The sequence below is a fragment of the Scardinius erythrophthalmus genome, assembly GCF_964197995.2.
Source record: "Scardinius erythrophthalmus genome assembly, chromosome: 10".
Taxonomy (NCBI): Eukaryota; Metazoa; Chordata; class Actinopteri; order Cypriniformes; family Leuciscidae; genus Scardinius; species Scardinius erythrophthalmus.
This window is the reverse complement of record NC_138230.1, coordinates 46,411,158-46,437,099: the sequence shown is the minus strand read 5'-3', so window position 1 is coordinate 46,437,099 and position 25,942 is coordinate 46,411,158. Positions and strand designations below refer to the sequence as shown.

At 46.1% G+C, this 25,942-nt stretch overlaps 1 protein-coding gene across 2 annotated transcripts; it reads right to left on the bottom strand.

The window, feature by feature from the left end:
- On the bottom strand, positions 1 to 23,763 carry LOC308697560 (uncharacterized protein). Of its 2 annotated transcripts, none has more exons than XM_081376884.1 (9): positions 23,514 to 23,763; positions 19,876 to 20,028; positions 19,544 to 19,649; positions 19,239 to 19,359; positions 7,410 to 9,536; positions 6,784 to 6,952; positions 6,526 to 6,688; positions 745 to 877; positions 1 to 643 (listed from the first exon to the last, which is right to left on the bottom strand). In XM_081376884.1, the coding sequence occupies exons 1-9, from the start codon at positions 23,564 to 23,566 to the stop codon at positions 480 to 482; spliced, it is 3,189 nt and encodes a 1,062-aa protein (XP_081233010.1). In that variant the 5' UTR covers positions 23,567 to 23,763; the 3' UTR covers positions 1 to 479. The 2 variants fall into 2 exon arrangements, with proteins under 2 accessions (XP_081233010.1, XP_081233011.1); XM_081376885.1 differs by having other exon boundaries at positions 6,784 to 6,946.
- Positions 23,764 to 25,942: the final 2,179 nt, after the last annotated feature.

The following is a 25,942-nucleotide window of genomic DNA, read 5'->3' as shown; positions in this document are numbered from 1 at the left end:
TACTCTTTCACTTTTTTATTTAAGTAATGAAGAAATTCTAAAGTAGAAACAACTAGCTTAATCAGCTAACAATCAGCTCTAACACACATCATACATAAAGTAAAAAAGATTTTACAGATTTATATCTAAGACCTAATTTCATAAAATGGATAAGGATTTAAAAACTGTCAAAATGATTTACGTAATGACATTTGCAATAATACACTGCAGCATGTTGCTCATTTTTTGCATTAGAATAGTGGAATAACCATTGCAATGAGTTTAAAAAAAGATTTAAAAAAATAAACATTTAATAAAAAAAATGTTTAACTGCTGATCGTCTGTGGTTTGTATTTTTTTTTTACTGAACAGTAGCTGGTCCTCATTAACTGATAGCATGCTGATATATATTGATATTACAATAGTGTTACTGAAATAGTGAACAAAAGCGTATGCATATGCTTCACTATTAGAGTTTCTGTAATGCCAGTGTCTATGGTTCATCTGATGTCGGCGGGTCGGAGCTGTCGTTCTCCTTCAGCTAAGAAGATCTGCATCGCCCGATAAAGCAGGTGAACGCCTAACTCCCGTTTCCTCCGCACAGACCAAGTTGACACAACACCATAGTAGTCTCCTCTTTTCTGGTTTGTGAGCATCTTCAGCCCTAATAGAAGATCAACATGTGAACAATTATGACATTAAGATGGAAACGTGTTTGCAAAAACATTTATAACTATCCAATCAGCCAATTTCAGATCTCTTTACCAATGGCATCCACCATACAAGCCTCGCGCGTGTACGCTTCCACAGCAATGACGTTTTGGAAACAGTGCAGAGATATTACTCCGTGCCCAGCGTTCCAGACCTGCAGGATGTGCTGCACTTTTGAGCAGAGTTTCTGGAGACAGAGAGAAAAATACCATCATAGAATTTATAATTAATATTAAGAACCATGAGCAAGAACGGTACTAAAAAGGACAAGGAGATGTGTTGTGTTTTTTACTCAAGCAGTTTAATACAGAACATCAAATATGGCCAACGGATGCTAAACGCATGTTCTTGACGCTGGAAACCGATGAGATTTGTCCTCACGTTACGCAAGTACGGCTGAACTTCTGTTTTTGAGCTGAGCTTCCATATTTCTATGTACGAGCGTCAGTCAATGATTATATATCAATAAAAGCCTAAATTAAATCTATTCCATCCTGAAATTGTTATACAACCCCAATTGTGATTACTCCACAACATATAGTGAATGTATAATAGTGTCAAAATTCTTGTTTCTTCTGAATTTTTGTTTTAATGCCTAACAAGTGTATATATAATTTTAATGTGTTTCTATAAAATGAATCCGCCTTTCTAATTATCTGAAAAACAGTTAGTCAGCAATTAGTCAGGTCTCCACCCAACTTCGCACACATCAACTCTAGACCCCGCTGGCAAAAAGTAATCAAAAGAATTTTAATTCAGTACACCAGGAGTTTTCACATGTGTCCTGGAGGAGCCCAGTCTCCCTCATCTAGAACTCCTGATTCAGATCATTACCACATTAGTAGAGATTGCAAGAACGGAACTGAGTGTGTCTGATAAGAGAGATGATAAGAAAATGGGCAGTGCTGGGCTCCTCCAGGACAGGTTTGAGAAGCGCTAGTCTAAACTACAAGTTTAACTATCATTTCAGGAAGACGAAGTCTGTGATATTAAGGTTGCCCACAAGAGGGAATCACAGGATAAGAGATCTTTTAAGCCTAATCTTTTTCTATCAGTTTCAATCCCATTGAATGGAAATAAATGCATAGATCTGGTTCATTTGTAGAACTTCGGTAGTATAATTTTTTTTCTTACAGAAATGATTTAATATATTGCTGTGAATTTAAAAGAGAGAAAATTTTATTTGTCTTTTTCAAGATGATGTATATGATAAGACAAACCTATTCACCATTATGGTATGAATAATAAAACAATCAATGTGTGTTAAACTGCAAGCCTGAGTAATCATACAGACAGCCCATTCTGACATACTGTACCAATGTTTAAAAGGCTACACATATTATACAAATAAATAACGACAATGAAAAGGGCCTTATGATAAATGCTTCAGATAAATAAAGTTGTGATATGGGGCTGCATGCAGTGTTGTGAAGATGACTTTTATAGATGCACCATCAATGCCAGACTAAAATACTGTTGACAAGGTGACTCCCAATCTCCAGACACTTTCTGGCAGAGAAGGAATATTCATTATGATCCAAAGCACACTAACAAAATCATGCAAGAGTCTTTAAAGAAAAAAAGAAAAATATGACCTAGCCAAGAGTGCCTGACTAGAATCCAAAAGAACACTTTTAGCGTGTTTTAAAGAGAAAGGTCGAGCAACACAAGCCCTCAAGCCATGCTGAAATGGGCCTTTGCCATTACAGATCAAATGAAATGTAATCATTTAAATTTAAATAATTCCATTTCAAAATAGATAGATAGAGATAGATAAATACTTTATTCATCCACTAGGGAAATTCAAGTTTCCAGTAGCAACAGCTAAAAAACAAACAAGACAGACAAGTTTCCGAATTAATATATACAATTAAATTAAATTACACCCTGTTCACAGGGATAGATTAAAAAGCCGGATCGCTTGAGGGACAAACGACTTCCTCAGTCTGTCAGTGGAACAAGACAGAGAGAGCATCCTGTCGCTAAAGGTGCTCTTCTGTCTGATGATGATCTTGTGCAGTGGGTGTTGGGCATTGTCCAAAATGGAAAGAAGCTTGCTAAGGGTCCTTCTCTCTGCTACAGATGTTACAGAGTCAAGTTTCACACCCACCACAGAACCAGCCTTCTTCACCAGCTTATCCAGCCGCGTAGCATCCCTTTTTTTAATGCCGCTCCCCCAACATACCACAGCATAAAAAAGGATGCTAGCGATGACTGTCTGATAAAACATCTGCAGCAGCTTCTTACAGATATTGAAGGACCCTAGCCTTCTCAGGAAGTAGAGTCGACTCTGTCCCTTCCTGTATAGTGCATCTATGTTTTTGGACCAGTCCAGTCTGTCGTCCAGCTGCAGGCCTAGATATTTGTAGGTTTGGACCACCTCAACACGGTCCCCTTCAATAAGCACAGGCTGCAGTTGGGGCCTTGGTCTCCGGAAGTCGACCACCATCTCCTTTGTTTTTGTAGTGTTAAGCTGCAGTTGGTTATAGCTGCACCACCTCACAAAGTCCTTAATCAGGGTCCGATACTCACCCTCATCTCCATTCTTAATACACCCCACGATTACAGTGTCATCAGAATACTTCTGCATGTGACACAATTCCGAGTTGTACTTAAAATCGGAGGTGTACAAGGTGAACAAGACCGGGGAGAGCACTGTCCCCTGTGGTGCTCCTGTGCTGCTGACTACGGACTCAGAGATGCAGTCCCCCAGTCGAACATACTGTGATCTCTCAGTAAGGTAGTCTGTAATCCATGTTATTAGTTTTAGGTCCACACCCATCCCCGTCAGTTTGTCCTTCAGCAGAGGGGGCTGTATGGTATTAAATGCGCTGGAGAAATCGAAAAACATGATTCTCACAGCGCTACCACCCCTATCCAGGTACGAAAAGGACCGATGTAGAAGATAGAGGATGGCGTCATCCACCCCCACCCTCTCTTGATACGCAAACTGCAGAGGGTCAAGCGCGTGGCTGACCTGTGGTCTGAGGTGGTGTAACAGCACCCGCTCCATGGTCTTCATGACATGTGAAGTCAGGGCAACTGGCCTAAAATCATTCGGCTCCTTAGGGTTTGGCCTTTTCGGTACAGGCACAATACAGGACGTCTTCCACATCTCAGGAACCTTCCCTAAACGTAGACTCATGTTGAAGATATGCTGTAAAGGGTCGCCAAGCTCTATGGCACAGCTTTTAAGCAGTTTTGGACTTACTTTGTCTGGGCCAGCCGCTTCACTGGGGCGGAGCCTTCTCAATTCCCCACTCACCTGGGCTGCTGTAATGATGGGTAATGGAAATGGGATATTAATCTCGCATCCAGTGCTGTTAGTGTTACTGCAGGGGGTTGGGGAATACAATGCGGGAATGGCAACAGTACAGGCCCCAGTAGCAGCAGCATCAGGGTGGACAGGGCAATCAAACCTATTAAAGAAGTTATTAAACTGGTTGGCCCTCTCCACATCCCCTTCCACATGGCTCCCACGCTTCAAGCTAGTACCTGTGATGGTCTTCATGCCCTCCCACACCTCCCTCATACTGTTTTGCTGCAACTTCTGCTCCATTTTTCTTCTATACACATTTTTAGCTTCTTTCAGCTGGAACTTTAGCTCCCTTTGTATGCGTCTTAACTGTTCCTGGTCACCAATCATAAAAGCCCTCTTCTTCTTGTTGAGGAGGTCTTTGATGTTGCTTGTGATCCAGGGTTTGTTGTTAGCAAAGCAGCGTACAGTTCTAATGGGAACAACAATATCCATACAGAAGTTCATGTAGTCAGTTGTGCAGTTAGTGATACCCTCAATGTCCTCCCCATACGCCTCCTGCAGCATTTCCCAGTCAGTACACTGGAAACAGTCCCGCAGGGCTTCCTCCGCCTCCGGAGACCACTTCCTGAAGGCACGTGTGGTAATGGGTTGTCTTACAATTTTGGGCTTATAGTGAGACTGGAGCAGAACAAGATTATGATCTGATCTCCCCAATGGCGGTAGAGAAAGTACAGTGTATGCATCCTTAACATTAGCATACAGTAAATCAATAGTTCTGTTACCTCTGGTGGGACAGTCAACATACTGGCAGAAAGCAGACAGTGAGGAGTCCAATGTGACATGGTTAAAATCCCCAGAAATAATCATGAAGGCTTCTGGGTGCTGTGTCTGCAGTCTCGCAACGACCGAGTGGATGACATCACACGCGGCTTCGGCTTGTGCTCGCGGGGGAATGTAAACACAAACCGCGATGGTGTGTGAAAACTCCCTAGGCATGTAGTAAGGGCATAGACTTACAACCAACAGCTCAATGTCCCTGCTGCAGGTTGTCATCTTCACAGTAACATGTCCAGGATTACACCATCTATTGTTGATAAATATCGCAAGCCCACCTCCCTTACTCTTCCCGCTAGCCTTCGTGTCTCTGTCTGCCCTGATTGTAGTGAAGCCAGGCAAATCCAAGTTAGCATCTGGGATGTTAGCAGTTAGCCATGTCTCAGTGAAACACATTAGACTGCACTCCCTGTAGATCCTCACATTCTTTACCAATGCAGCCAGTTCATCGGTTTTGTTAGCCAGTGAGTTGACGTTTCCCATAACCACAGAGGGAACAAAGGGCTTGAATCTCCACCGCTTCTCCCTGCGCCTTGCTTTTAACTTAGAGCCCGCCCGGCATCCGCGGTATGGCCGTCTCACCTCCCGAGGTAGATGCGGTACAACACCGGCACTGGCCGAAGTCCTGAGAGCGATCAGCTGATCTCTCATGTAAACAAGTCCATGATCATTATTCAGTAATATAAAATCCATATCCATAGGACAGAATAAAAACGTATAAATAACACAGTTAAAAATAAAAATAGGCTATAAAAGACTGAAAACACGAGAGCACAAACAAAGCTACTGGAGGAGCTGCCACTTACAGCTGGCGCTCATTAGCTGTTGCCTCCTATTGCCTCCTGAATACTATTAATAATAATAATAAAATATAAAATATAATATTATTGTTTTGTTTAAAGACATCTTTTGAAAGGTAGTGTTATATTTCTCTCAGTCTGCTGTCTCAGGTCCCGTGTCACCTGTCAGTCATCATCAGTCGTCTTCTCTGCGTCCAATCCGCTGCGCCCTGGGGGTTTAAAGCCTTCCGGCGTGCCTCGTGTGGTGGAGCAGTGTGTGTGTTCAGTGGTTTGAGTTGTGTACTTTTTGTCATAATTTGTTTATCATATCCCATTCTGTAAATCTAGCACACATTACTTTAGTGTCTGGGCTTTATGACAGAGGGTGTTGTTCCTTTGTGGTGGAAAAGAGAACAGGCAAGCAGATGTGTGGTACACACTGTGCGCGTAGTAAGGTCAAGTGTTAGGCACACTAGGTAAGGAGTGTATTTTTGTTTTCTGTAGCTGGAGTAGGATATTTAGGGCATCACATACACCGAACAATTTGCTTTATTTTTCTTTCAGTAGTTTTGATGGCTGGAGGAGTATAATTCTAGAATTATTTGGTTTTATATGGTTCTGTAACTTGATGCCCCTTAAGTTCCTTTACCCCAAGTTATTTGTATTTTTTTCCCCTTTCTTTATTTGTCTATACCACATTGTAAATAGCTCATGCACTGTAACTAGTGGCTTTGGCTTTTTGTGAAAAAATAAGTGACTTTTGGCAATGAAACCAATGTATCCATGGTTATTTCTGCTCATTCCAATTGACCAGCAGTAATGTAATATCTGAATGTTACGTTCCATTCCCTAGATCTTTACAGATCGTAACAGGTAGTGTACATCTTAAAAAAATATTTTCTCTTCATCCATCATTGACTAAATATCACACAAAAAGAATGATCAAATAAGGACACATCTGACCTTGGAGGTCTTGTCTCCTTTGAAATATTCCAGAGCTTCATAGAGGTGACTGTAAGGTCTAGAACGCTTGCCCTTCCCAACATAGAAAACCGCATTGATGAATGTCTGAAAACATTCTTTAGGGATCATGGATTGACTTCGATATGGTAGATTCTTTGTCACTCTATAAAAGAGCAGTGGGAGAAAATGTTAGGAAACAATAAAACGAAACAGTCATTGTTCAAATAAAGGCAACAAAATGTGAAAGAGAATACATGCCGTGGGTCAAGCAGCAGGTAGTTAAAGCTGGACTTAATGAAACCCTCACGCCATCTCTTATTCTGATCCGGCTTATCAAACTGCTCACACAGAGCGAGCTCATCAGCTTGGCAGTTAGGAAGCAGGAATCTGTGAAGCGCAGAATCGAGTTCTGGGCTGTAACCTGCAGCTGAGCAAGAAATGCATGTTGAAGTATGGCATATGCTAACACTGATCATCTACTCTTTATTCCAGAGGAACTCAACTTTTGAGGCCCAATTTAATTTACAATTATTTATCATCACCCATTAACATACAAAATATTAAGCCAGTTTGACAGATTAATTTTTATGAAAAGTAAAAGACCTTTCGTGTGTTGTGATAAAGCTTAGCGAATCGCTGATGAACGGAGCTTTCAAACTGAAGGCGAAACGATTGTTTGTCTTCATCTAATTCACGTCTGCACAATAGGTGGCGCCAACCGAGAATATATTTTTACTCGTGTGTATCACAAAATTAAAAGCCTGATTAATGTGACCTTTGAGGGCCTATTATAATAAAATAACGTAAAAGCTTATGGGCCAGATGGCCACCTGTTGAGTACCTTGGCTTTGTGTCATGTTATGCATTTTATTTTGTGTACTTACCACTAAAATTAGTGGGGCTCAGAGGGATTCTGGGGTTCTGAAGGGACCTTTTCAACTTCTGCACGTACAGTGGGCGGGTTTGACTGTTTATGGGTCCTGGATCTTCTCCCATTTCAATTAACTTGTTTCTGAGTTCCTTGTCGGTTAAGCCACTTACTCCAACATCACCCTGTTTGGGACGACAGCTTTCTTTGTTACGGTCTGGACTTGTAGACCCGAGCTGAAGCGAGCGCCAATCATAAAGAAGTGTGTCTTCAGAGTTACCGGTGCTTATGCTGGAACTGAAGGAGGTATTGGCCGTTGGAGGAACATGGGTCTCAATGAACTTATGGCCCTCTTCAGTGTCAGTATAGAGGTATTCCACAAGTTCATCGCTATCAGTAGTTAAAGGCTGTCCACCAAGCGTGCAAGAAAGGTTTGGCAGTGTCTGTCGCGACGAGTGGACTGACAGTCGGCTCATGCTATACCGAGGTGTACATCCAGAGCGCCCTGAATTAGCACATGGATTCTTCTGTGCTTCTGGGGATTCATACGTCACACTGGAAGGAGATTCTGAGTAATTTACCTGAAATGGCAAAGACCCTTGAGAAGTAAGTCCACACGTAGCACAGGACTCTTTGTTTCCTACAGCAGTGGGGATGAGCTGTGGCGTTTCTGTTGTGGTTTGCTTCACTTCTTGTACATCAGTCAAATGGTCTACTAACCCTTTGTAACAAACAGGAGTGATTACCTTATTACCAGCCTCACTGGCACTCGTTTCCAACTGTGATTCAACACTCCTTTCAGAAATTAAGACGGTGTCAGCCATGCTCTCGGATAACATCTGCGTGTCAGCTTGGCTTTGGCCATCTGAGCTCACAGATAACTTCAGAGAGCTCAACTGCGAGTCAACATCCTCCATATTGCTTTCTCCATTGAAGCCGTCTTCGTCAAGACTGTGCTTTGACGTACCATATGGTGACTTAACTGTGTTGCGTCGCAAACGAGTAACGGTGGGTAGCGTCTGTTCAAAGAGGCAAGAGCTGGTTTGTAAGGAGGACAGTTTGTGGCTCATTCTCTCTGAATGACGACTCAATCTGGACCTTGTTCTCCCAGTGACAAATGGACTTGGAAAATCAGTTTCATCACTGGCCACCTCAACTTTACCAGCATTTCCGCTAATTGCAGATAAACTCGCTTCTTCAATATGACTCCTGACTCCTTCTGGCAGGTGTCTGTTTCCATCTCCAACAAAGGAAAGGCGTGCATTTCTAACACTAAAAACTAACCCACTCTGTCCTACAGTCGATTCGGATTTCTGAGCACAGGGTTTGGTCAAAGGAGAATTTCCATTGTCTTTAGGACTGGGCAACCCATTTTCCACATAACCTTCAGTTGGGCTCTGGTATGGTTCACTGCCACAGCTATTGTACTCACTAGAGCCACTACTAATGAGGGGCTGGATGATGCTCTTAAATTCATCATCATCGTTATCATCATCATCATCATCAAGTGGTACAGGCCCCACAACAGTCTTATCAAATTCATCTTCCAATGTGTTGACTTCTTTAGAAAAAATGAATACATCATCGGGATACGTGACATCGATTCCCTGATTCTGTAACACAGTAGCCATACGTTTATTATCTAGGAAATCAGGGTATTCAGAAAGATCTAAAGTAAGATCACTAGACTGATCGAGAGAGAACTGCAGATAATCATCTTGTCCGCTAATGGGCAAATAATCAATAGTTCCTCTGAAGGTGACACTCCTCCGGTTCTCTGGTTGAGAACGAACAGGGATATTCTGAGACTGCAGACCATCACAGTCACTATCTGTGGCTCGATGCTGATGTTCAGATATTAACCCTGGATTGGCCTTATTGTCCACGACAGAAACACAAGTACTGGACAATATGGGTAACTCTTTACAAATTTCACCATTATTCCAAATATGAGAATCTTCTGACTCGAGATCTGACATATCTGAGAGCCAGAAAGCCTGACTTTCTCTGTTCAAAGGTTTTCCACTGTGTCTGGAAAACGAGGACAGTCGTGTGCTGCTCAGGGGATCTGCTCCGGGAGGAACCAGCACTGACGCTTCTGGACTGAACGAACTGTCACTCATGGACTGGCCAGAAAGGATTGCTAGAAAAAAGGAAGAATACAGAATATTATGATATAATTTGTTCTCCATACACTTACAATAGACAAAACAATGTCTTATCTTTGACTTTGATGGAACCCTTATTTTAGAACAGTGGTTCCCAATTCTGATCCTGGCGCAATCCCCGTTCACATATTTTGTAAGGGTGTTCAATCAGGATTTTAGGGGCTGATCACCGATCACTGAAACAAGTATCAACCGATACCCATCACCAATACCGATGGCCATAATAAACAATACAACATAATAACAAAAAAATGTAAAACACTGTATAGTCTTTTTATAGTTTTTTCACAAATCGCTGTTATTGGTCAGTCCCCATGTGGGTCTGTTATTTTTACAAATTATTAACCAATCTTAAGTGTTGAAAACACCTTGAGAGCAAATCTCTTAACTCTATTGGACACTTCAACTGTCTGAGAAGTCTCGTAACTCCACCTCTTCTTCACTCCGCGGCATTTAGTCTCCTCAAGATTGAAAGTCGCAACGATTAAGAAATCCTCGTCGAGCAACACGTAAAGCAAGCGTTAACTATGATATCAGTTATTGATGCATTGTAAATGTTTACTTATTACTAGGGAACAAAGAGCAGTGAACTGCAGAGGGAACAGTGAACTGCGTAGGGAACAGGGAACAGTGAACTGCGTAGGGAACAGGGAACAGTGAACTGCGTAGGGAACAGTGAACTGCGTAGGGAACAGTGAACTGCGTAGGGAACAGGGAACAGTGAACTGCGTAGGGAACAGGGAACAGTGAACTGCGTAGGGAACAGTGAACTGCGTAGGGAACAGTGAACTGCGTAGGGAACAGGGAGCAGTGAACTGCGTAAGGAACAGTGAACTGCGTAGGGAACAGGGAACAGTGAACTGCGTAGGGAACAGGGAACAGTGAACTGCGTAGGGAACAGGGAACAGTGAACTGCGTAGGGAACAGGGAACAGTGAACTGCGTAGGGAACAGTGAACTGCGTAGGGAACAGGGAACAGTGAACAGCGTAGGGAACAGGGAACAGTGAACTGCGTAGGGAACAGTGAACTGCATAGGGAACAGTGAACTGCGTAGGGAACAGTGAACTGCGTAGGGAACAGGGAACAGTGAACTGCGTAGGGAACAGGGAACAGTGAACTGCGTAGGGAACAGTGAACTGCGTAGGGAACAGTGAACTGCGTAGGGAACAGGGAACAGTGAACTGCGTAGGGAACAGGGAACAGTGAACTGCGTAGGGAACAGGGAACAGTGAACTGCGTAGGGAACAGGGAACAGTGAACTGCGTAGGGAACAGTGAACTGCGTAGGGAACAGGGAACAGTGAACAGCGTAGGGAACAGGGAACAGTGAACTGCGTAGGGAACAGTGAACTGCATAGGGAACAGTGAACTGCGTAGGGAACAGTGAACTGCGTAGGGAACAGGGAACAGTGAACTGCGTAGGGAACAGTGAACAGTGAACTGCGTAGGGAACAGGGAGCAGTGAACTGCGTAGGGAAAAGTGAACTGCGTAGGGAACAGTGAACTGCGTAGGAAACAGGGAGCAGTGAACTGCTTAGGGAACAGGGAACAGTGAACTGCGTAGGGAACAGGGAACAGTGAACTGCATAGGGAACAGTGAACTGCGTAGGGAACAGTGAACTGCGTAGGGAACAGGGAACAGTGAACTGCATAGGGAACAGGGAACAGTGAACTGCGTAGGGAACAGTGAACTGCGTAGGGAACAGTGAACTGCGTAGGGAACAGTGAACTGCGTAGGGAACAGTGAACTGCGTAGGGAACAGGGAACAGTGAACGGCGTAGGGAACAGGGAACAGTGAACTGCGTAGGGAACAGTGAACTGCGTAGGGAACAGTGAACTGCGTAGGGAACAGTGAACTGCGTAGGGAACAGGGAACAGTGAACTGCGTAGGGAACAGGAAGCAGTGAACTGCGTAGGGAAAAGTGAACTGCGTAGGGAACAGTGAACTGCGTAGGGAACAGGGAGCAGTGAACTGCTTAGGGAACAGGGAACAGTGAACTGCGTAGAGAAAAGTGAACTGCGTAGGGAACAGTGAACTGCGTAGGAAACAGGGAGCAGTGAACTGCTTAGGGAACAGGGAACAGTGAACTGCATAGGGAACAGTGAACTGCGTAGGGAACAGTGAACTGCGTAGGGAACAGGGAGCAGTGAACTGCGTAGGGAAAAGTGAACTGCGTAGGGAACAGTGAACTGCGTAGGGAACAGGGAACAGTGAACTGCATAGGGAACAGTGAACTGCGTAGGGAACAGTGAACTGCGTAGGGAACAGTGAACTGCGTAGGGAACAGGGAACAGTGAACTGCGTAGGGAACAGGGAACAGTGAACTGCGTAGGGCAAAGTGAACTGCGTAGGGAACAGTGAACTGCGTAGGGAACAGGGAGCAGTGAACTGCTTAGGGAACAGGGAACAGGGAACTGCGTAGGGAACAGGGAACTGCGTAGGGAACAGGGAACAGTGAACTGCGTAGGGAACAGGGAGCAGTGAACTGCGTAGGGAACAGTGAACTGCGTAGGGAACAGTGAACTGCGTAGGGAACAGTGAACTGCGTAGGGAACAGTGAACTGCGTAGGGAACAGGGAGCAGCGAACTGCGTAGGGAACAGGGAACTGCTTAGGGAACAGGGAGCAGTGAACTGCGTAGGGAACAGTGAACTGCGTAGGGAACAGTGAACTGCTTAGGGAACAGTGAACTGCTTAGGGAACAGGGAGCAGTGAACTGCGTAGGGAACAGGGAACTGCTTAGGGAACAGGGAGCAGTGAACTGCGTAGGGAACAGTGAACTGCTTAGGGAACAGGGAACAGGGAGCAGCGAACTGCGTAGGGAACAGGGAGCAGCGAACTGCGTAGGGAACAGGGAGCAGTGAACTGCGTAGGGAACAGTGAACTGCTTAGGGAACAGGGAGCAGTGAACTGCGTAGGGAACAGGGAACAGGGAGCAGTGAACTGCGTAGGGAACAGGGAGCAGCGAACTGCGTAGGGAACAGGGAGCAGCGAACTGCGTAGGGAACAGGGAGCAGCGAACTGCGTAGGGAACAGGGAGCAGCGAACTGCGTAGGGAACAGGGAGCAGTGAACTGCGTAGGGAACAGTGAACTGCTTAGGGAACAGGGAACAGGGAGCAGCGAACTGCGTAGGGAACAGGGAGCAGCGAACTGCGTAGGGAACAGGGAGCAGTGAACTGCGTAGGGAACAGGGAACAGTGAACTGCGTAGGGAACAGTGAACTGCTTAGGGAACAGGGAACAGGGAGCAGTGAACTGCGTAGGGAACAGGGAGCAGCGAACTGCGTAGGGAACAGGGAGCAGCGAACTGCGTAGGGAACAGGGAGCAGTGAACTGCGTAGGGAACAGGGAGCAGCGAACTGCGTAGGGAACAGGGAGCCGCCTACTGCGTAGAGAACAAGGAGCAGTGAACTGCGTAGCGAACAGTGAACTGTTTAGGGAACAGGGAGCAGTGAACTGCGAAGGGAACAGTGAACTGCGTAGGGAACAGGGAGCAGTGAACTGCGTAGGGAACAGTGAACTGCGTAGGGAACAGGGAGCAGTGAACTGCGAAGGGAACAGGGAACAGTGAACTGCGTAGGGAACAGGGAGCAGTGAACTGCATAGGGAACAGGGAACACTGAACTGCGTAGGGAACAGGGAGCAGTGAACTGCGTAGGGAACAGGGAGCAGTGAACTGCGTAGGGAACAGGGAGCAGTGAACTGCGAAGGGAACAGGGAACAGTGAACTGCGAAGGGAACAGGGAACAGTGAACTGCATAGGGAACAGGGAGCAGTGAACTGCGAAGGGAACAGTGAACTGCATAGGGAACAGGGAGCAGTGAACTGCGTAAGGAACAGTGAACTGCGTAGGGAACAGGGAACAGGGAGCAGTGAACTGCGTAGGGAACAGGGAGCAGTGAACTGCGTAAGGAACAGTGAACTGCTTAGGGAACAGGGAGCAGTGAACTCCGTAGGGAACAGGGAACAGTGAACTGCGTAGGGAACAGGGAGCAGTGAACTGCGTAGGGAACAGGGAGCAGTGAACTGCGAAGGGAACAGGGAACAGTGAACTGCGAAGGGAACAGGGAACAGTGAACTGCATAGGGAACAGGGAGCAGTGAACTGCGTAGGGAACAGTGAACTGCATAGGGAACAGGGAGCAGTGAACTGTGTAGGGAACAGTGAACTGCTTAGGGAACAGGGAACAGGGAGCAGTGAACTGCGTAGGGAACAGGGAGCAGTGAACTGCGTAAGGAACAGTGAACTGCTTAGGGAACAGGGAGCAGTGAACTCCGTAGGGAACAGGGAACAGTGAACTGCGTAGGGAACAGGGAGCAGTGAACTGCGTAGGGAACAGGGAGCAGTGAACTGCGTAGGGAACAGTGAACTGCTTAGGGAACAGTGAACTGCTTAGGGAACAGGGAACAGGGAGCAGTGAACTGCGTAGGGAACAGGGAACAGTGAACTGCGTAGGGAACAGTGAACTGCTTAGGGAACAGGGAACAGGGAGCAGTGAACTGCGTAGGGAACAGTGAACTGCTTAGGGAACAGGGAGCAGTGAACTGCGAAGGGAACAGGGAACAGTGAACTGCGTAGGGAACAGGGAGCAGTGAACTGCGTAGGGAACAGTGAACTGCGTAGGGAACAGGGAACAGGGAGCAGTGAACTGCGTAGGGAACAGGGAGCAGTGAACTGCGTAGGGAACAGTGAACTGCTTAGGGAACAGGGAGCAGTGAACTGCGTAGGGAACAGGGAACAGTGAACTGCGTAGGGAACAGGGAGCAGTGAACTGCGTAAGGAACAGTGAACTGCTTAGGGAACAGGGAACAGGGAGCAGTGAACTGCGTAGGGAACAGTGAACTGCTTAGGGAACAGGGAGCAGTGAACTGCGTAGGGAACAGGGAACAGTGAACTGCGTAGGGAACAGGGAGCAGTGAACTGCGTAGGGAACAGTGAACTGCTTAGGGAACAGGGAACAGTGAACTGCGTAGGGAACAGGGAGCAGTGAACTGCGTAGGGAACAGGGAGCAGTGAACTGCATAGGGAACAGGGAACACTGAACTGCATAGGGAACAGGGAACACTGAACTGCTTAGGGAACAGTGAACTGCGTAGGGAACAGCGAACTGCGTAGGGAACAGGGAGCAGTGAACTGCGAAGGGAACAGGGAACAGTGAACTGCGAAGGGAACAGGGAACAGTGAACTGCATAGGGAACAGGGAACAGTGAACTGCATAGGGAACAGGGAGCAGTGAACTGCGAAGGGAACAGGGAGCAGTGAACTGCGTAGGGAACAGGGAGCAGTGAACTGCGTAGGGAACAGTGAACTGCATAGGGAACAGGGAGCAGTGAACTGCGTAGGGAACAGTGAACTGCTTAGGGAACAGGGAACAGGGAGCAGTGAACTGCGTAGGGAACAGGGAGCAGTGAACTGCGTAAGGAACAGTGAACTGCTTAGGGAACAGGGAGCAGTGAACTGCGTAGGGAACAGGGAGCAGTGAACTGCGTAGGGAACAGGGAGCAGTGAACTGCGTAGGGAACAGTGAACTGCTTAGGGAACAGGGAACAGGGAGCAGTGAACTGCGTAGGGAACAGGGAACAGTGAACTGCGTAGGGAACAGTGAACTGCTTAGGGAACAGGGAACAGGAAGCAGTGAACTGCGTAGGGAACAGTGAACTGCTTAGGGAACAGGGAGCAGTGAACTGCGAAGGGAACAGGGAACAGTGAACTGCGTAGGGAACAGGGAGCAGTGAACTGCGTAGGGAACAGTGAACTGCGTAGGGAACAGGGAACAGGGAGCAGTGAACTGCGTAGGGAACAGGGAGCAGTGAACTGCGTAGGGAACAGTGAACTGCGTAGGGAACAGGGAGCAGTGAACTGCGTAGGGAACAGGGAACAGTGAACTGCGTAGGGAACAGGGAGCAGTGAACTGCGTAGGGAACAGTGAACTGCTTAGGGAACAGGGAACAGGGAGCAGTGAACTGCGTAGGGAACAGTGAACTGCTTAGGGAACAGGGAGCAGTGAACTGCGTAGGGAACAGGGAACAGTGAACTGCGTAGGGAACAGGGAACAGTGAACTGCTTAGGGAACAGGGAACAGTGAACTGCTTAGGGAACAGGGAACAGTGAACTGCGTAGGGAACAGGGAGCAGTGAACTGCGTAGGGAACAGGGAGCAGTGAACTGCATAGGGAACAGGGAACACTGAACTGCATAAGGAACAGGGAACACTGAACTGCTTAGGGAACAGTGAACTGCGTAGGGAACAGCGAACTGCGTAGGGAACAGCGAACTGCGTAGGGAACAGGGAGCAGTGAACTGCGTAGGGAACAGGGAGCAGTGAACTGCGTAGGGAACAGGGAACACTGAACTGCGTAGGGAACAGGGAACAGTGAACTGCGTAGGGAACAGGGAGCAGTGAACTGCGTAGGGAACAGGGAGCAATGAAATGCGTAGGGAACAGGGAACAGTGAACTGCGTAGGGAACAGGGAGCAGTGAACTGCGTAGGGAACAGGGAGCAGTGAACTGCGTAGAGAGCAGTGAACTGCGTAGGGAACAGTGAACTGCGTAGGGAACAGGGAGCAATGAACTGCGTAGGGAACAGGGAGCAGTGAACTGCGTAGGGAACAGGGAGCAGTGAACTGCGTAGGGAACAGGGAGCAATGAAATGCGTAGGGAACAGGGAACAGTGAACTGCGTAGGGAACAGGGAGCAGTGAACTGCGTAGGGAACAGGGAGCAGTGAACTGCGTAGGGAACAGGGAGCAATGAACTGCGTAGGGAACAGGGAGCAATGAACTGCGTAGGGAACAGGGAGCAGTGAACTGCGTAGGGAACAGGGAGCAATGAACTGCGTAGGGAACAGGGAGCAATGAACTGCGTAGGGAACAGGGAGCAGTGAACTGCGTAGGGAACAGGGAGCAATGAACTGCGTAGGGAACAGGGAGCAGTGAACTGCGTAGGGAACAGGGAACAGTGAACTGCGTAGGGAACAGGGAGCAATGAACTGCGTAGGGAACAGGGAGCAGTGAACTGCGTAGGGAACAGGGAGCAATGAACTGCGTAGGGAACAGGGAGCAATGAACTGCGTAGGGAACAGGGAGCAGTGAACTGCGTAGGGAACAGGGAGCAATGAACTGCGTAGGGGAACAGGGAGCAGTGAACTGCGTAGGGAACAGGGAGCAGTGAACTGCGTAGGGAACAGGGAGCAGTGAACTGCGTAGGGAACAGGGAGCAGTGAACTGCGTAGGGAACAGTGAACTGCTTAGGGAACAGGGAGCAGTGAACTGCGAAGGGAACAGGGAACAGTGAACTGCGTAGGGAACAGGGAGCAGTGAACTGCGTAGGGAACAGTGAACTGCGTAGGGAACAGGGAACAGGGAGCAGTGAACTGCGTAGGGAACAGGGAGCAGTGAACTGCGTAGGGAACAGTGAACTGCGTAGGGAACAGTGAACTGCGTAGGGAACAGGGAGCAGTGAACTGCGTAGGGAACAGGGAACAGTGAACTGCGTAGGGAACAGGGAGCAGTGAACTGCGTAGGGAACAGTGAACTGCTTAGGGAACAGGGAACAGGGAGCAGTGAACTGCGTAGGGAACAGTGAACTGCGTAGGGAATAGGGAACAGTGAACTGCTTAGGGAACAGGGAACAGTGAACTGCTTAGGGAACAGGGAACAGTGAACTGCTTAGGGAACAGGGAACAGTGAACTGCGTAGGGAACAGGGAGCAGTGAACTGCGTAGGGAACAGGGAGCAGTGAACTGCATAGGGAACAGGGAACACTGAACTGCATAAGGAACAGGGAACACTGAACTGCTTAGGGAACAGTGAACTGCGTAGGGAACAGCGAACTGCGTAGGGAACAGCGAACTGCGTAGGGAACAGGGAGCAGTGAACTGCGTAGGGAACAGGGAGCAGTGAACTGCGTAGGGAACAGGGAACACTGAACTGCGTAGGGAACAGGGAACAGTGAACTGCGTAGGGAACAGGGAGCAGTGAACTGCGTAGGGAACAGGGAGCAGTGAACTGCGTAGGGAACAGGGAGCAGTGAACTGCGTAGGGAACAGGGAGCAGTGAACTGCGTAGGGAACAGTGAACTGCGTAGGGAACAGGGAGCAGTGAACTGCAGTGAACTGCGTAGGGAGCAGTGAACTGCGTAGGGAACAGTGAACTGCTTAGGGAACAGTGAACAGTGAACTGCGTAGGGAACAGGGAGCAATGAACTGCGTAGGGAACAGGGAGCAGTGAACTGCGTAGGGAACAGGGAGCAGTGAACTGCGTAGGGAACAGGGAGCAATGAAATGCGTAGGGAACAGGGAACAGTGAACTGCGTAGGGAACAGGGAGCAGTGAACTGTGTAGGGAACAGGGAGCAGTGAACTGCGTAGGGAACAGGGAGCAATGAACTGCGTAGGGAACAGGGAGCAATGAACTGCGTAGGGAACAGGGAGCAGTGAACTGCGTAGGGAACAGGGAGCAGTGAACTGCGTAGGGAACAGGGAGCAGTGAACTGCGTAGGGAACAGGGAGCAATGAACTGCGTAGGGAACAGGGAGCAATGAACTGCGTAGGGAACAGGGAGCAATGAACTGCGTAGGGAACAGGGAGCAGTGAACTGCGTAGGGAACAGGGAGCAGTGAACTGCGTAGGGAACAGGGAGCAGTGAACTGCGTAGGGAACAGGGAGCAATGAACTGCGTAGGGAACAGGGAGCAGTGAACTGCGTAGGGAACAGGGAGCAGTGAACTGCGTAGGGAACAGGGAGCAGTGAACTGCGTAGGGAACAGGGAACACTGAACTGCGTAGGGAACAGGGAACACTGAACTGCGTAGGGAACAGGGAACAGTGAACTGCGTAGGGAACAGGGAGCAGTGAACTGCGTAGGGAACAGGGAGCAGTGAACTGCGTAGGGAACAGGGAGCAGTGAACTGCGTAGGGAACAGGGAGCAGTTAACTGCGTAGGGAACAGTGAACTGCGTAGGGAACAGGGAGCAGTGAACTGCAGTGAACTGCGTAGGGAGCAGTGAACTGCGTAGGGAACAGTGAACTGCTTAGGGAACAGTGAACAGTGAACTGCGTAGGGAACAGGGAGCAATGAACTGCGTAGGGAACAGGGAGCAGTGAACTGCGTAGGGAACAGGGAGCAGTGAACTGCGTAGGGAACAGGGAGCAATGAAATGCGTAGGGAACAGGGAACAGTGAACTGCGTAGGGAACAGGGAACAGTGAACTGCGTAGGGAACAGGGAGCAATGAACTGTGTAGGGAACAGGGAGCAGTGAACTGCGTAGGGAACAGGGAGCAATGAACTGCGTAGGGAACAGGGAGCAGTGAACTGCGTAGGGAACAGGGAGCAGTGAACTGCGTAGGGAACAGGGAGCAGTGAACTGCGTAGGGAACAGGGAGCAATGAACTGCGTAGGGAACAGGGAGCAATGAACTGCGTAGGGAACAGGGAGCAATGAACTGCGTAGGGAACAGGGAGCAATGAACTGCGTAGGGAACAGGGAACAGTGAACTGCGTAGGGAACAGGGAGCAGTGAACTGCGTAGGGAACAGGGAGCAGTGAACTGCGTAGGGAACAGGGAGCAATGAACTGCGTAGGGAACAGGGAGCAGTGAACTGCGTAGGGAACAGGGATCTAATCTGTGTTAGACCAAGGCCTGTTAAATAACTTAAACGATAACAACAAAAAAATCTTACAATATTGAAATTTGGGTACATCATGTTCCTCTCTGGATGTGTGGGACTCATACTCTTGAAGAAGACTAGCACATTTACTGTTCTCCTCCTGTTCTGCCAGATCAGATGGTTTATTCCCTTCCTAGAAATAAAGCAGTTAACACTTTTATAAGGTTCCTCACTCAGCAACTGTATATAAAAAGTATAAATTAAAAAGTCACTTTCAGCTTTCACTTAATTTAAAAAACAACAGAGTTAAATGTCCAGATCTATACAGATGTCCTCCATCACACAGGTCAGCACTGGAGATGCACTGAATGCTTTACTTGATCTGTGAGGTTTGGGTCTCCACCGTTCCTTAAGAGTAATCTGAGATTCTGAAAACACCCCCAAGATGCAGCGATATGTAATGGAGTCAGACCCTCACTACTCCTAAAAAACAAAAACAACAACAACAACAACAACAACACAGCTATGTAGGAAACATTGGTGTACCAGGTGAATGTTCAGTAATACTTCTTTGCCATGGGCATTATTCTATTACTGCACTGAATGGTGTGAATGACCAATCATAGACAAGCATTCCTAGAACGCTAGCGTGTAACTGATATGATCGTAGCATGGCAGTGCACCACTCGTGTCTAGCGGTGTAACTGACCTGAGGTTCGGGTCGGCTCCGTGCTGGAGGAGGAGTTTCAGGCAACGCAGTCCTTTCTCAGACTCTTTCCCTGAAGATAGATGAACCGCTGCCACGCCATCCCGGATGATCCCATTGGGATTAGCGCCCCGACACAGCAGAGACTCCACACACCTGCAGAACAATAGCAAGATCATGATCATATCTGCGTGTGGCAGCATGCAACAGTCCAACACAAGTGACCTCACCTGGACTGCAGAAGAGTTCGGGTTACCATTGCATGAAATATCAAATAAAGGTAAATTAAAAAAGTCTAAATCTAATGTTTAAAAAGTAATTTTACTTACATTTAAGTAGGGCTGGGCAAAAAAAAATATTTTTTGATAAATCGTTTTTTAAAATGTGGTCAATTCAAAATCGATTCTCAAACGCCACGAATCGATTTTTTTCCATATTTATTTATCTATTACCCAAAAGCCAGTATTAGTTTTCCTACACCAGGGGTCGGCATGTAACTTTGGCCGCGGGCCAATATTTTTTTTTAGCCAGTAGATGGCGGGCCAGCTACACAGAGTAGGCCTATGGATACAAATTAAATATTCTTATATAGGCCTATAATCGCGGAATATGATGGGTCCGTCACCGTCAGTGGACCATTCGTTCAATCGTTTTTTCAAATTAAAACCAAAAATAAAAAGATGAAAAACGACTTGTTTTTCCATTATTTATTTCCTGAACTAAAATGAAAAAACTAATAACGACGGGTTTTCTGATTGTGCTAAGATCAAAAATAGAAAATAATTATTACTGGATTAGACAAATTTTAATTTTGATTTTTAATTTTTAATTTAACACCTTAGGCATATATCAAGGAAATAATTTTAAACAGATCAAGTAGGCTACTATTGTGGTAACAGATTACAGCCATTTTAATAAAGGTGTGAATAGCAATCGTGCCCCATTCGCTTATAGTCCGACTTTTGAACTTTATTCCTTTTTTTTGTATTATTTATTCGGGACACACTCATACACATCGGTTTAAGGAGGTCTGCGCGGGACTGTTATGTTTCCGTCCCGCTCCCACAAGGTTCTATTCAGCAACCGCTTAAAATACACTCTGTGTTCACCCGCTTTATTTCCCGACCTGACGGGTCCGCAAAATTTAGATCTTGTTTCCATAATCTCACATTCAAATGTCTCTAACGAAAAGAAGGAGATTAAGTAGCCTATAATAATTATAAATGCTATACAAAAAAATTGTGTTTGTGTAAATATAAATATTAGGCTATTTTAACATTGTAGCCTACTGTCAGCAGAGAAAAAAAATGCCACAGAAAAAAATTATGAATTATAAATAACATAAATGAAATAGGACAAAGCCTAACACTCAAATTTCTAAGCAACATAAACGAAAATCATATTGCTCTACTGACAAATGAAGTAGGCTATTTTCTGCCGAACTATTTCTAACATCCTTGCATAAAAACAATGTTGTTGACTGACAATGGTTTCCAAACAGCTCCTCAGAGGTGTACAGGCGGTCAGAATTAAGTGCGGATACGCTGTCAAAAGATGTCGGCAGTGGGCTGTTGTCAGTCAGACCGCCCGCTCCGTCCAAAGTACACCAGAGTTCCGACCGCAACCGTCTTTTGACGCGCGAATGGATACAAAGTGGTCAAGCCTATAACTAGAGGCGGCAGGCACGAATTTGACGCGCTATTCGCATCCGGTGTGAACGCACCGTTACACTTTAAAATTGAATCCCGCGCCGCATGATTCCCTATGGGCGTTTCACACAGTGAGTACAGCGACTACGGCTTTTCTCAAGTAGTGGAAGAGTTTTGTGCAGCATTTAGGACTTCCAAAATAATCCGGCGGGCCAGAAAATATTGCTGGTGGGCCAGTTTTGGCCCGCGGGCCGCCAGTTGTCGTTCCCTGTCCTCCACTGTTCATAGGCTTGCAAACTCCATTTTATAGCTAATGCTGTGAGATTTTATGTTTGTTTTATCTTAATCATAAAATAACCTCAACTAGTGCTGCACGATTAATCATATTGCAATCGCGATGTCAAGCCTACGCAATTATATGACGCAAAATACTGCGATTTTATATGAAATAAACAAATTAGCGCTGTTAGCGCTATAAATGCAGCATCTGTTCAATTTTGTCATCCTTTGGCTAGTGTTACATGATCCCGCTCTTATTCATGCTAATGTTTTTAATCTATTCATGCGCGACAAGACAAAGAAGAGCGCGCTGCCAGTGAATGTCCTGAGTGTGACACACAGAAAGACTCGCGCTGATCATGCGTGCGCACAAGACAGCCCAGAATACACTTCTCTTTCGCGCTTGAACAAACAATAACACATTATGCCAAAATGTATTTTTGTCTTATGACTTATGACTAATTATCTCTGTCGTTAGGGTTAATCACAGAACAAAGGGAACAGAGAAAAACACTCACTGCTCTTTACTAAAGAACTTTTGTAACTTTAATAAGGATTAGTCTATATATAATTTATAATTAATGCAGCGCAGACTATATTCAATCTCTGTATATGTACCTGTTAGACAGGAAGAGCACAGGTAAATATGACATGCAAGTTATTAATAAAATGTTACAGATTTATGTAGCCAATGAAAATCTATAAAATTACAGAATATATTTTGAAACAAAGGTCTTGGTAATGAATCTCTGTTTTTGATGAAGGTAATTAAATCCAGTTTTTGAATAACTGAAGAATATCTAGGATCTGAAGCCCCAGTAACTCACACATGATAAACAGCTTCTACAATTCTTGACATCACATGGTCAGATTCAGATGGTGAATAAAAATAATTTAGAGATAATCACCATATTTATAATGAAACCGTCATTATAAATATTTTTTTAATTATTTAAATTATTATTATCATTATAAATATACTTTTTGAAATATGTATTAATCATATTATATAATAATATATAATACTCATCGTGTTATTGTTATCACTGTAAAGCCATATTACCTTTGTTTTTAAACTACTTTTTTATTTATTTAAAATAAACATACTTTACTTAAGGTGTTTTTACTTGAACAAAAATACATTTATTTTATTTATTAAAAGAAACAGAAAACTAATACAAACTTTGTTCAAGTAAGTGTTTTGATCAAGCATTAACTTTAATTAAAGGGTTTGTATCAATAATCTCAATATTATCGCATTTGCTTCACCACCTCATACATTTCTTTTCCAAAAAAGGGTTTCTCCATCAGAGTTACATCCCATTTCTAATGTACAAAAGTATAATGACTTAAATAAATAAAAATAAATAAAATATTTATTTCAGAGCACAAGCAAGTCATGAAACCACTGAACCCGATTTCTGTTGTTTTGGCCATCCGAAATTGAAGATAATAATTTGTGTTTCGATGACAGCTTGATCCCAACATGCCATTTCTGAACACAAGCGTGTTCTTCGTTCTGTTTAATGATTATCTTATTGTAAGACTGCGTGGTTTTATTGTTTAGTTTTTATAAATCCACAAGGACACTGGAAGTTTAAGCTATCCTAATGTAAGAGCTTGAACAAGGTAATCAGCGTTATAGCTACTGAGATACAGCCCTTGTTGTGACAAATAGAAACTTATATTTAAAGTGCAAAAGTCCGTGTTTACCTGGCGTCTGCCTCACTGACGGCATCGATCAGCAGAGCCTCTAACTGCGCCATTACTGCGAGTTAAACTGCTTCCACGCCATGTTTCTACAGTCTAAACTCTCAGCGAAAAGGACTCAAAAAGGTTTTTAAACATGTTTTTTTGTCTTTGTTTTGATGAAGTTTCCTCCAGAACAAGAATGTTTATCCTCACACCGCTGCCATCCACAACAAAATTCCCTCCATTCACAGTTTTTCCGCTTCGGCCAAATGAGACAGCGCCATCTGCCGTCGCGGAGGTGTAGTGACTCACAGAGACTCACAGCGCCATCTGCCGTCGCGGATGTGTAGGGACTCTCAGAGAGACTCACAGCGCCATCTGCCGTCGCGGATGTGTAGGGACTCACAGAGACTCACAGCGCCATCTGCCGTCGCGGATGTGTAGGGACTCACAGAGACTCACAGCGCCATCTGCCGTCGCGGATCTCATAGCTTTAATTCATTTCAATTTTATGAGCATTTGTTTGTGTTGTGCCTTTTGCTGGATGCTATAAGATTGATTTTGTAGTGGCAGAGACTCTCAACCTCGAGAGACTCTCAGATTCACTCGCTGCACTTTAACATGGAGAAACGAAACCTGAAATGCTGAGGCGCCAGTGATGAACTCTGAGTCTCTGTGAGTCACTACACCTCCGCGACGGCAGATGGCACTGTGAGTCTCTGTGAGTCCCTACACATGATGTCGATGCCCAGATATCTGTAGCTAGAGCTGTGCTGCAGGACATGGCCTTTACACACACACACACACACACACACACACACACACACTCACACACACACACACACACACACACACACACACACACTCACACTCACACACACACACACACACACACACACACACACAGATAGCTGTAGCTAGAGCTGTGCTGCAGGACATGACCTTTACACACACACACACACACACACACACACACACACACACACACACACACACACACACACACTCAGATAGCTGTTGCTAGAGCTGTACACACACACACACACACACACACACACACACACACACTCACACACACACACACACACACACACACACACACACACACACACACACACACACACACACACACTCAGATAGCTGTTGCTAGAGCTGTACACACACACACACACACACACACACACACACACACACACACACACACACACACACACTCAGATAGCTGTTGCTAGAGCTGTACACACACACACACACACACAGATAGATAGCTGTAGCTAGAGCTGTACACACACACACACACACACACACACACACACACACACACACACACACACACACACACACACAGATAGATAGCTGTAGCTAGAGCTGTACACACACACACACACACACACACACACACACACACACACACAGAGATAGCTGTTGCTAGAGCTGTACACACACACACACACACACACACACACACACACACACACAGATAGCTGTAGCTAGAGCTGTACACACACACACACACACACACACACACACACACACACACGCACGCACACACACACACACACACACACACACACTCAGATAGCTGTTGCTAGAGCTGTGCTGCAGGACATGACCTTTACACACACACACACACACACACACACACACACACACACACTCAGATAGCTGTTGCTAGAGCTGTACACACACACACACACACACACACACACACACACACACACACACACACACACACAGAGATAGCTGTAGCTAGAGCTGTACACACACACACACACACACACACACACACACACACACACACTCAGATAGCTGTTGCTAGAGCTGTACACACACACACACACACACACACACACACACACACACACACTCAGATAGCTGTTGCTAGAGCTGTACACACACACACACACACACACACACACACACACACACACACACAGATAGCTGTAGCTAGAGCTGTGCTGCAGGACATGGCCTTTACACACACACACACACACACACACACACACACACACACACACACACACACACTCACACACACACACACACACACACACACACACACACACACACAGATAGCTGTAGCTAGAGCTGTGCTGCAGGACATGGCCTTTACACACACACACACACACACACACACACACACACACACACACACACACACACACACACAGATAGCTGTAGCTAGAGCTGTGCTGCAGGACATGACCTTTACACACACACACACACACACACACACACACACACACACACACTCAGATAGCTGTTGCTAGAGCTGTACACACACACACACACACACACACACACACACACACACACACACACACACACACACACACACACAGAGATAGCTGTAGCTAGAGCTGTACACACACACACACACACACACACACACTCAGATAGCTGTTGCTAGAGCTGTACACACACACACACACACACACACACACACACAC

Coding starts and splice junctions, on each gene's coding strand:
- LOC308697560 (XM_081376884.1), bottom strand. CDS start 23,566: ATGGCGCAGTTAGAGGCTCTGCTGATCGATGCCGTCAGTGAGGCAGAC. Junction 20,029..23,513: donor GTCAGTGAGGCAGACGCCAG/GTAAACACGGAC, acceptor ATTGTTCTGCAG/GTGTGTGGAGTCTCTGCTGT. Junction 9,537..19,238: donor TGTACCCAAATTTCAATATT/GTAAGATTTTTT, acceptor CCTTTTTTCTAG/CAATCCTTTCTGGCCAGTCC.